General features: G+C 44.4%; 1 protein-coding gene across 50 annotated transcripts; it reads right to left on the bottom strand.

Annotated features, from left to right (window-relative positions):
- Positions 1-117: 117 nt before the first annotated feature.
- On the bottom strand, positions 118-10400 carry slc25a46 (solute carrier family 25 member 46). 50 transcript variants are annotated; one of them, XM_049604867.1, is made up of 11 exons: positions 9756-10400; positions 9113-9155; positions 8865-8922; positions 8571-8648; positions 6820-6920; positions 3583-3639; positions 3430-3487; positions 2039-3322; positions 1903-1970; positions 1801-1868; positions 118-1698 (listed from the first exon to the last, which is right to left on the bottom strand). In XM_049604867.1, exons 1-8 carry the CDS (start codon positions 10027-10029, stop codon positions 2726-2728), a joined length of 1266 nt encoding a protein of 421 aa, XP_049460824.1. In that variant the 5' UTR covers positions 10030-10400; the 3' UTR covers positions 118-1698; positions 1801-1868; positions 1903-1970; positions 2039-2725. The 50 variants fall into 50 exon arrangements, with proteins under 50 accessions (XP_049460824.1, XP_049460840.1, XP_049460847.1 ...); XM_049604883.1 differs by having other exon boundaries at positions 1801-1970; positions 2039-2072; positions 2311-3322; XM_049604890.1 differs by having other exon boundaries at positions 2311-3322.
- Positions 10401-10744: the final 344 nt, after the last annotated feature.

Raw genomic sequence — 10744 nt, 5'->3', positions numbered from 1 at the left:
CCCCCTAGGCTTGAGGCCGGTAACATAAACATTTTGTTTTGGTGTTCCTGTTATAACCAGTGACATAAAACCTGCACAGTGAGCAGTTTATGGTTCAGTTATTATTCATGACGACTCTATACTCAGAAGTGAGCAGCTCATTTTATTTCACAGGAAGACAAATTTACAGCAGAGTTCAGATTTGATTTTTCTACAGCACGACAGCAAACGTGACATTTACAACAAAAATACGACAAGTGCAGATTCTGTGATTTAGACTGAAACACTTTGAAGAAGCAGTTTTATTTTCACCCTGAAAAATGTTCACACATTCTGAAAAGTCCATCCATTTATTCTTCACTCCTTTGGTTTGAATATTGATTTAATAAATATCAGTCACAAATAATTTCATCTAAATCTACAGTTCTTTTCATACATTTTTTTTTTTTTACAACTTTATACAAATAAAATGTGGCTCTGTAATTCTGCTGTTGACGATTTATCACTTTTCTCTGTAGGAACGCATCGATATATCAGTGCTGATCAATACATGTGTATATGAGTGCTGATTTATAAACAGCTAGGTGACCAATGAGCTTTCGGTATTTGAACACAAAAAGGATATTGTTTTCAACACAGGGTCATGAGGTCATGCTTTCATACCGTGCTAGGCTAGGCTGACAGTTTCCCCCTGCCTGCAGCCTTTGTGCTAAGCTAAGCTAAACATGACCTGGAGTTTTGCACTGCTGGAAATGTGGTGTGAATGTTGTAACTGAGGGCTGAAATGGCACTTACACTGTAACCACTGAAACATCAACTGAACTACAGCTGAGAGGAGCTGAAGTGTGAGTCGTGTGTGAGCTGAGAGGAGCTGAAGTGTGAGTCGGCTCCTGGCAGTTGCTAGAGCTTTTCCACTGGTTGCTATGGCCAGTTTAATTCACAAGGAGGATCTCAGAGGAACCTCATGTAGTCCTCACTTCCCGTCTGCAGCACAGAGAAAGTGCACAGCAGACGCCTTGTCGTACTGCAACAACATAACGTGTGTTTGGTTTGAACAGGAAAATAAATCAGATAAAGACCTGCCTCCAGTATGTTTGTTTACGGAGACATTAGTGACTACGGTCACTGCAGCAACTGTCCACATAAAAATGGCAGTCGCTCTGCCCATTTCTATGGCTCACTCACACACACACACACACACACACACACACACACACTTCAGACAGGAAACATGAAAACAGTCACATGATCACAACATCAACGAGAAGATCGTTTTGTATTGTTTTTGGAAAAATTTAAAGATGTTTCACTGTTTTATAAACTATTATTTTTTCTTATTTTACACCAATTAGCTGTCAGCACGACACACCACCCTGTATCTGCTGTTTCTCCTCACAACACATGGGCTGCTCTCCTTACGATGCTCTGACCCATAGGCTGCTCGTCACAACACTCTCGTTACAACGCTCTCAACCACAGCCTACTCTCATTACAACATGTCAGAACAACATGTTATGTCATTACATGTTCTTAACATGCCATTATAACATGTTATAATGACACATTATAACATGTCATCATAATGTGTTAACGTGTTAAACATGTTATTAACATGTGGATGTTGCATGTCGTAGCTATGCCATGTTATACCCTGTCGTTATGTTGTTATAAGGACATGTTACAACCTGTCGTTATGTTGTTATAAGGACATGTTACAACCTGTCGTTAAGTTGTTATAAGGACATGTTACAACCTGTCGTTATCTTGTTATAAGGACATGTTACAACCTGTCGTTATCTTGTTATAAGGACATGTTACAACCTGTCGTTATGTTGTTATAAGGACATGTTACAACCTGTCGTTATGTTGTTATAAGGACATGTTATACCCTGTCGTTATGTTGTTATAAGGACATGTTACAACCTGTCGTTATGTTGTTATAAGGACATGTTACACCCTGTCGTTATGTTGTTATAAGGACATGTTACAACCTGTCGTTATGTTGTTATAAGGACATCTTACAACCTGTTGTTATGTTGTTATAAGGACATGTTACAACCTGTCGTTATGTTGTTATAAGGACATGTTACAGCCTGTCGTTATGTTGTTATAAGGACATCTTACACCCTGTCGTTATGTTGTTATAAGGACATGTTACACCCTGTCGTTATGTTGTTATAAGGACATGTTACAGCCTGTCGTTATGTTGTTATAAGGACATGTTACACCCTGTCGTTATGTTGTTATAAGGACATGTTACACCCTGTCGTTATGTTGTTATAAGGACATGTTACAGCCTGTCGTTATGTTGTTATAAGGACATGTTACAACCTGTCGTTATGTTGTTATAAGGACATGTTACAACCTGTCGTTATGTTGTTATAAGGACATGTTACAACCTGTCGTTATGTTGTTATAAGGACATGTTACAACCTGTCGTTATGTTGTTATAAGGACATGTTACAGCCTGTCGTTATGTTGTTATAAGGACATCTTACACCCTGTCGTTATGTTGTTATAAGGACATGTTACACCCTGTCGTTATGTTGTTATAAGGACGTTACAACCTGTCGTTATGTTGTTATAAGGACATGTTACAACTTATTTTAACCACATCACTGAATCTTTTTAATGTTATCCTGGTTGTCAAGAGAAACAGAGATAGTTTGGTTTTCACGGTGTCAGAAATCATTTTTGCAGATGACCTGTGTACACGAAGTGATGCTGCGTCTCCATGGTAACACCTCTAGCTGGCCCGGCCCTCCAGCAGCAGCAGCCTCAGTAGCGTCCTGGCTGCAGCCAGCAGCGCTCCATGCAGTGCGTACTGTGCCACCAGCGCTCCAAAGCCACGGTAGAACCCGGCCGTGCCCTCCTTGCGGCGGATGTGGTGGAGGCAGTCGGAGAAGCCATCGTACTGCGTGTTGACAGGTAGGACCAGCGGGCTGCCGCCGTTCCCTGTGGCGACCACACCGTCCGTGGCGTCGATGATGGTACGTGTGCCCTGCAGGCCGAGGCGGTGCAGCGCCGTCTCCAGAGGAAACAGCGCAATGTCGGCCACCAGAGACCCCGCCCATGCCGCTGCCAGCTCGGGGAAGTAGGCATCCAGTGGGTTAGACGGCTCCACCCGCTGCTTCCTGCCCCTCTGGTGCAGCCACAGGGCCACCCGCTGAACAGAGGCAGCAATGGCGTACCGCAGGATGGCATGCAACGCGGCAGGAAGCAGCAGAGAGCTGAGAGGGAGCAGGCGGCGGCTGTGAGGAGCACCGACTCCCAACAACCGGGTCAAACCTTCACGAACACAATCCAGCAGCCCTGACGACGAGTCATCACGGACGATCTCACTCTGTGAAGACACAAGAGGACGCTCAGCAGCTGAGATAACCCACGACTTCAGGTACAATCAAACTAGACGGCTAAGTGACTGATGTCCAATCAATATTCAATAGTTACCTGGACAGTCTCAATGAGGCTGGCGCAGTAAAATGGAAGAGCCACCACGGCTGTTAACCTGCAGGTGACAGACAGACACACAGACCGACACGTCAGCTGACGTCCAGAGAAAAGTCAGGAAGGTTCTGAATGAGTGCATCTGAGTGAACTGACCCTTTGAGCAGGAGATGTCCCGCCAGCTGCTTCCAGCTCCACCTGTGAGGAAGCTCCCTGCACACACAAAACACTACAGTCATACTACTGACATACGACAGTCATAGTGCAGTCATAGTACAGTCATGCTACAGTCATAGTCTAGTCATACTATAGTCACGCTACAGTCATAGTCTAGCCATACTATAGTCATAGTCTAGCCATACTATAATCACGCTACAGTCATAGTCAAGCCATAGTACAGTCATGCTACAGTCATAGTCTAGCCATACTATAGTCATAGTCTAGCCATACTATAATCACGCTACAGTCATAGTCAAGCCATAGTACAGTCATGCTACAGTCATAGTCCAGCCATACTATAGTCACGCTACAGTCATAGTCTAGCCATACTATAGTCACGCTACAGTCATAGTCTAGCCATACTATAGTCACGCTACAGTCATGCCACAGTCACACTAAAGTCATGCTACAGTCATGCCACAGTCACACTAAAGTCATGCCACAGTCATGCCACAGTCATGCCACAGTCATGCCACAGTCATGCTACAGTAATGCCAGTCACGCTACACTCATGCCACAGTCATGCTACAGTCACGCTGAAGTCACACTACAGTCATGCCACAGTCATACTACAGTCACACTACAGTCATGCCACAATCATACTATAGTAATGCTGCAGTCATACTACATTTATGCCACAATCATGCTACAGTCATACTACAATCATGCCACAGTCATACTACAGTTATGCTACAGTCATACTACAGTCACACTACAGTCATACTACAATCATGCCACAGTCACACTACAGTCATGCCAGTCATGCCACAGTCATACTACAGTCATGCTACAATCACGCTACAGTCACACTACAGTCATGCCACAGTCATGCCACAGTCATACTACAGTCATGCTACAGTCATACTACAGTCACACTAGTCATACTACAATCATGCCACAGTCATACTACAGTTATGCTACAGTCATACTACAGTCACACTACAGTCATACTACAATCATGCCACAGTCACACTACAGTCATGCCAGTCATGCCACAGTCATACTACAGTCACACTACAGTCATGCTACAATCACGCTACAGTCACACTACAGTCATGCCACAGTCATGCCAGTCATACTACAGTCACACTACAGTCATGCCACAGTCATACTACAGTCATACTACAGTCATGCCACAGTCATACTACAGTCACACTACAGTCATACTACAGTCATGCTACAGTCATGCTACAATCACGCTACAGTCACACTACAGTCATGCCACAATCATACTATAGTCATGCTGCAGTCATACTACATTTATGCCACAATCATGCTACAGTCATACTACAATCAGGCTACAGTCACACTACAATCATGCCACAGTCATACTACAGTCACACTACAGTCATGCCACAGTCATACTATAGTCATGCTGCAGTCATACTACATTTATGCCACAGTCATGCCACAGTCATACTACAGTCATGCCACAGTCATACTATAGTCATGCCACAGTCATACTACAGTCATGCTACAGTCATACTACAGTCATACTACAGTCACACTAGTCATACTACAATCATGCCACAGTCATACTACAGTTATGCTACAGTCATACTACAGTCACACTACAGTCATACTACAATCATGCCACAGTCACACTACAGTCATGCCAGTCATGCCACAGTCATACTACAGTCATGCTACAATCACGCTACAGTCACGCTACAGTCACACCAGTCATACTACATTTATGCCACAATCATGCTACAGTCATACTACAATCATGCCACAGTCATACTACAGTTATGCTACAGTCATACTACAGTCACACTACAGTCATACTACAATCATGCCACAGTCACACTACAGTCATGCCAGTCATGCCACAGTCATACTACAGTCATGCTACAATCACGCTACAGTCACACTACAGTCATGCCACAGTCATGCCACAGTCATACTACAGTCATGCTACAGTCATACTACAGTCATACTACAGTCACACTAGTCATACTACAATCATGCCACAGTCATACTACAGTTATGCTAGTCATACTACAGTCACACTACAGTCATACTACAATCATGCCACAGTCACACTACAGTCATGCCAGTCATGCCACAGTCATACTACAGTCACACTACAGTCATGCTACAATCACGCTACAGTCACACTACAGTCATGCCACAGTCATACTACAGTCATACTACAGTCATGCCACAGTCATACTACAGTCACACTACAGTCATACTACAGTCATGCTACAGTCATGCTACAATCACGCTACAGTCACACTACAGTCATGCCACAATCATACTATAGTCATGCTGCAGTCATACTACATTTATGCCACAATCATGCTACAGTCACACTACAATCAGGCTACAGTCACACTACAATCATGCCACAGTCATACTACAGTCACACTACAGTCATGCCACAGTCATACTATAGTCATGCTGCAGTCATACTACATTTATGCCACAGTCATACTACAGTCATGCCACAGTCATACTATAGTCATGCCACAGTCATACTACAGTCATACTACAGTTATGCCACAGTCACACTAAAGTCATGCCACAGTCATACTACAGTCACACTACAGTCATGCCACAGTCATACTATAGTCATGCTACAGTCATACTATAGTCATGCTACAGTCATACTACAGTTATGCCACAGTCATGCCACAGTCATACTACAGTCACACTACAGTCATGCCACAGTCATACTACAGTCATGCTGCAGTCATACTACAGTTATGCCACAGTCATACTATAGCCATACTACAGTCTTTTTTATAAATATACATGTATATATATATATATATATACTTTATTAATCCCCAGGGGAAATTCAAATTTTCACTATGTTGTCAATTACACACTGGTCCGAACACACACAGGCACAAACTAGACTTATACATGCACTAAGTGAGGGAGATGCACTAAGGGAGAGATGTCAGAGTGGGCTGCCTGTGACAGGCACTCCGAGCTGTTGGGGGAATTGGTGCCTTGCTCAGGGGCACCTCGGCAGTGCCCAGGAGGTGAACTGGCACCTCTCCAGTCCACGCTCCATATTTTGGTCCGGACAGGGACTTGAACAGGCGACCCTCCGGTTCCCAACCCAAGTCCCTATGGACTGAGCTACTGCAGCCGTCATGCCACAGTCATACTAGAATCATGCTACAGTCATGCTACAGTCATACTGTGATCTGTGGTTACCGTGGTAATGGTGTGAACTCGCTGATGATGCCCTCTGCTCCAAGGGTGATGCCGTGAACGATGAAGGTGCTGCCCATCCCCTTCCACAGAGCCTTCGGACCCTGAATACAACAACAAGAGATTATTGATCTATGATAAGATTCTGGCTAGTTTGATATATAATTTAAATATTTTATTATAGATCCTTTCAGGGCCGACGTCACCATGACGTGATGTGATCAGCTGGAGGTGCAGCTGCCCCTCCCCCACAGGGCTGTAGGCTCCATAGGAGTGTTAAAATGTGTTTGTCTTGTTGTGTTATTGGGAGCCAGAATAGAAGGAGTCATGGCTCAAAACCAGCCGCCACTGCCCGTCAACAAAAACAAAGACAACTATGGTTAAATGTGATAAGACCAAAGGACTGGACGGAGGCCATCATCAAAAATGCTCACATGTGCAGCGCACACTTCATATCAGGTTAGGGAAAAAGTATTTCCTGTTGTAGGGATGAATAAGGTTATGTGTATTAAGGGTTATCATGTCCACCTCATCAGAAACTGGGGAGGGATTAAGAGGAAGATTGGATTTCTCTGCAACGCTAACTTTTTAGCACATTAGCTAACGTTAGCTTCCATAGCAAAACAAACAAGTGTGGTCCTCCTTTGTAAGATTGGCTTCCTGTGACATCATCCATCCACTGAGTGAGAGCATACGGTCGGCCAGTCTGGTCCCGCTTGGTCAGTGTTTACTTATTCAAGTAACACTGGCGGTCCCGGAGAGTGAGTGACCTGACATGGTGCGTTGGTAAATTCAGTCTGACGCTCTACACTAAAATGAGAGCCCTGTTGGTGGAAGAAACGCAGCGTTATATTTCTACATGAATGAACCAACGGTTAAGTTAATCACACATTCACTGCGCTCGGCGCTCTGCTGCTCCGTCTCCACAGACAGAGTGTCCAGAGTGCGCTCTGCCACTCTGAGAGTGCGCTGCTCTGGATAACCCAACGCTACATTCAGACAGCGCTCCCAATTTATCAACGCTCCAGTTTGTGTCAGAGTGCGCTCCCACACTCACAATGAGTGTTTCTGAACGCACCACTCACATCGTCTTCCTCCATCGTCTAAAACAAGACAACACAACTCGTTAGCTAGCGCTAGCTAATGTCTGTGGAGAGCTGTTTTGCCTCCAGCTAAGCCCCGCCCACCAAAAAAATCATCCTGGTTACTGACAGTAAAAGGGTCTATTCTTTAAACATTCTTACTCATTTTATAATTTGTATTATGTTTTTGGGTTGTAGCATTATTGTGAAAGTAAAATCTCAAGAACGTTCTGAGGGAGAGTCTTTAAACGTGACACAAACGTCCACTTGGACTCAACGATAAACTGATAAGAGTTTGGTGGTTGAAGGTCAAAGGTCCATAACTGAAGAATTCATTCCCTAATTCTGACCAAACTTGACACAAATGTCTACCAGGATAAAACAATGAAGGTCAAAAGGTCAAAGGTCAGCTTGACTGTGACATCATCACGTTTTAACGTCATATCTCAGGAACAGAAGGGGAGACATTTGGTCATAGACTGAATTGGTGACTCTGGACACTGGACTGGTGGGCGGAGTCACACAGCAGCTGGGTGCTGATTCCAGTTCCTGGTTGTTTTGTTATGTAAAAATTATGTATACTCTGACTCAGGTGTGAATGTCCCTCGGAGTCTTAGTAACATGTGTCTCTGTGGTGAAATCATGACGGTATGTATCAGACTGTTGTCTCACCTGAGCCTTGGTGATGGTGTACATTACAGCGACAGTGCTGAATGGGGTCAGGTGGTAACAGCGGGCGTGGTAGTTCACCTGAGACAAACAGCCAATCAGAGAGCAAAGAACTTGAGATGAAACACTGATTATTATGATGAATCTGTACCAACTGAATGACGTGTAAATATAATGTTTACTATGTAAATGATCATTCTCCATCACGGCTGCAGGACCACGAAGGATTAAACAGGCAACAGGACAGACTGATGACTCGCTAACTGATTGATTACTGATCAGAAACTGAGTTGATACCTGACACTGTCTGCGGAAGACGATACAGGGGTGAGCCAGGACGTTCTCGGTGAAGAGGCTGCAGACAGACAGACAGACAGGTTTATTAACAGTCGTTTATTTAGAAAATCATTGCTGTTGAATTTCTTCCCTGAGTGCTGCCTGTCAGGCTCAGCAGACATTAGTCTGGGACTGACTGACACCTCTGTCCTTCATCAGCTGCTGTCAGATAATTATTATTTTAATATTTATTATAATTTAATTCAAACCTCACGAGTCCGATTCCAAATCCTGCAAATCGATTAAGCTGTTCTGAAACACAAAAACACATCAGCATTAATAACAGATCAATAACAGATCAAGTCAGTTACCCGCATTAGCTAGAACATGTACTGCATATCATGCTAATGCTACCTTGCAAACAATTAGCCTCCTGCATAGAGTTCTGTCGTTAGCATCAAAGCTAACCACCAGCCTGATTTACACTGTTTATATTTTGGCGTTAGCATCAAAGCTAACCACCAGTCTGATTTACACTGTTTATATTTTGGCGTTAGCATCAAAGCTAACCACCAGTCTGATTTACACTGTTAATATTATGGCGTTAGCATCAAAGCTAACCACCAGCCTGATTTACACTGTTAATATTATGGCGTTAGCATCAAAGCTAACCACCAGCCTGATTTACACTGTTAATATTATGGCGTTAGCATCAAAGCTAACCACCAGTCTGATTTACACTGTTTATATTTTGGCGTTAGCATCAAAGCTAACCACCAGTTGACATGTTAGCCTGCTAATTAACGTTAGCTCATTAGCAGTTAGCCGTGAAGCCGTTAGCCTGTTCTATTCGCTTTGTATTGTAGCATTAGCCTGCTGCTAATCATCCTCCGTCCCTTCAAACTGACCCACCAGCAGGCGGTACGCCCGGTTGCGGAGCATCCCAGCCGGCTCCGGGACCTCCGGCACCTCCGGGCTCTCCGAGCGGTTCGTCATACTGAGGTGTCCGCTCTCCGTGGTGCAGGTTGCGGCTGCCAGGGATGTCCGGCGGCGTGGTGACCCAGTGGTGGTGCTGCAGCTCCGCGGGGCCTCCGGCGCTCCTGACCGGGTAGCTCGCTCCGTATAGCGGGTCGTCGCGGCTGCGGTAGCCGAGCCCGTCGAAGCTGTCCGGCCGCCTGGAGGCCATGAGAGGGTCGGTACGGGGCGAACTGCGGGAGGACGGTGAGCGAGACCCGGCTAAATGATGTCACAGGGTATCAACATGAACACACCCACGTCCTGGGAAAATAACGACAGGAGGAATATTCGTCCCTGATTGATTTGACCCGCAGCAAAACAACATACACCTGCTACCCGGAAGTTCTACTTCTTTACTTCCGGGAGACTGGCGGTGTTCCGGCTAGTCTCCCCTCCACCCACAATGTTTTATTTGCAAATATGAGGTTTAACGAACACATGTCAGAAAATCATTGAACACTGAACAGACCAGGGGTACTAGAGTTCATTGCCAGACCTTTCAAAAATCAAATTAAATGCAGTCTTTAACAGGTTGAGAGTCTTTGCAGCTTTGTTGTTGTTAACACATGCAAGTGTGGTGCCGTACTGCTGGAGTACAACAATGAAACGACGAAAACAGGATTTAGAGCCAGACCATTTTGATTTGTGTAAATGAAACTTTCCAAGAATAATTAGAAGTTGTATTATGTAGGCAGTGTTGTTCTCCATCCTACTGGAAATAAAATATAGCATCACATCAAACACAGTAAGATTCACAGTATTCATTTTCTCATTTACAAAGTCTTGCAGGGGAAACAAGTACGGATTGAGATGGTGGCTCTACGGTATCCTAGCACTTATCCAGGCTTATAGCCTTTCTTATTTAGGGATTTTTGTTTATTGTT

The sequence above is a fragment of the Epinephelus fuscoguttatus genome, linkage group LG18, assembly GCF_011397635.1.
Source record: "Epinephelus fuscoguttatus linkage group LG18, E.fuscoguttatus.final_Chr_v1".
Classification (NCBI taxonomy): domain Eukaryota; kingdom Metazoa; phylum Chordata; class Actinopteri; order Perciformes; family Serranidae; genus Epinephelus; species Epinephelus fuscoguttatus.
This window is presented reverse-complemented; position numbering and strand designations above follow the sequence as displayed.

Excerpts from the sequence above, each read along its gene's own strand:
- slc25a46 (XM_049604847.1), bottom strand. The coding sequence starts at position 10,029 with ATGGCCTCCAGGCGGCCGGACAGCTTCGACGGGCTCGGCTACCGCAGC. Across the intron at positions 9,156-9,755 it reads ACCGGGCGTACCGCCTGCTG|AACAGCTTAATCGATTTGCA; the intron begins GTGGGTCAGTTT and ends TTTGTGTTTCAG. Across the intron at positions 3,488-3,582 it reads GGACATCTCCTGCTCAAAGG|GTTAACAGCCGTGGTGGCTC; the intron begins GTCAGTTCACTC and ends TGTCACCTGCAG.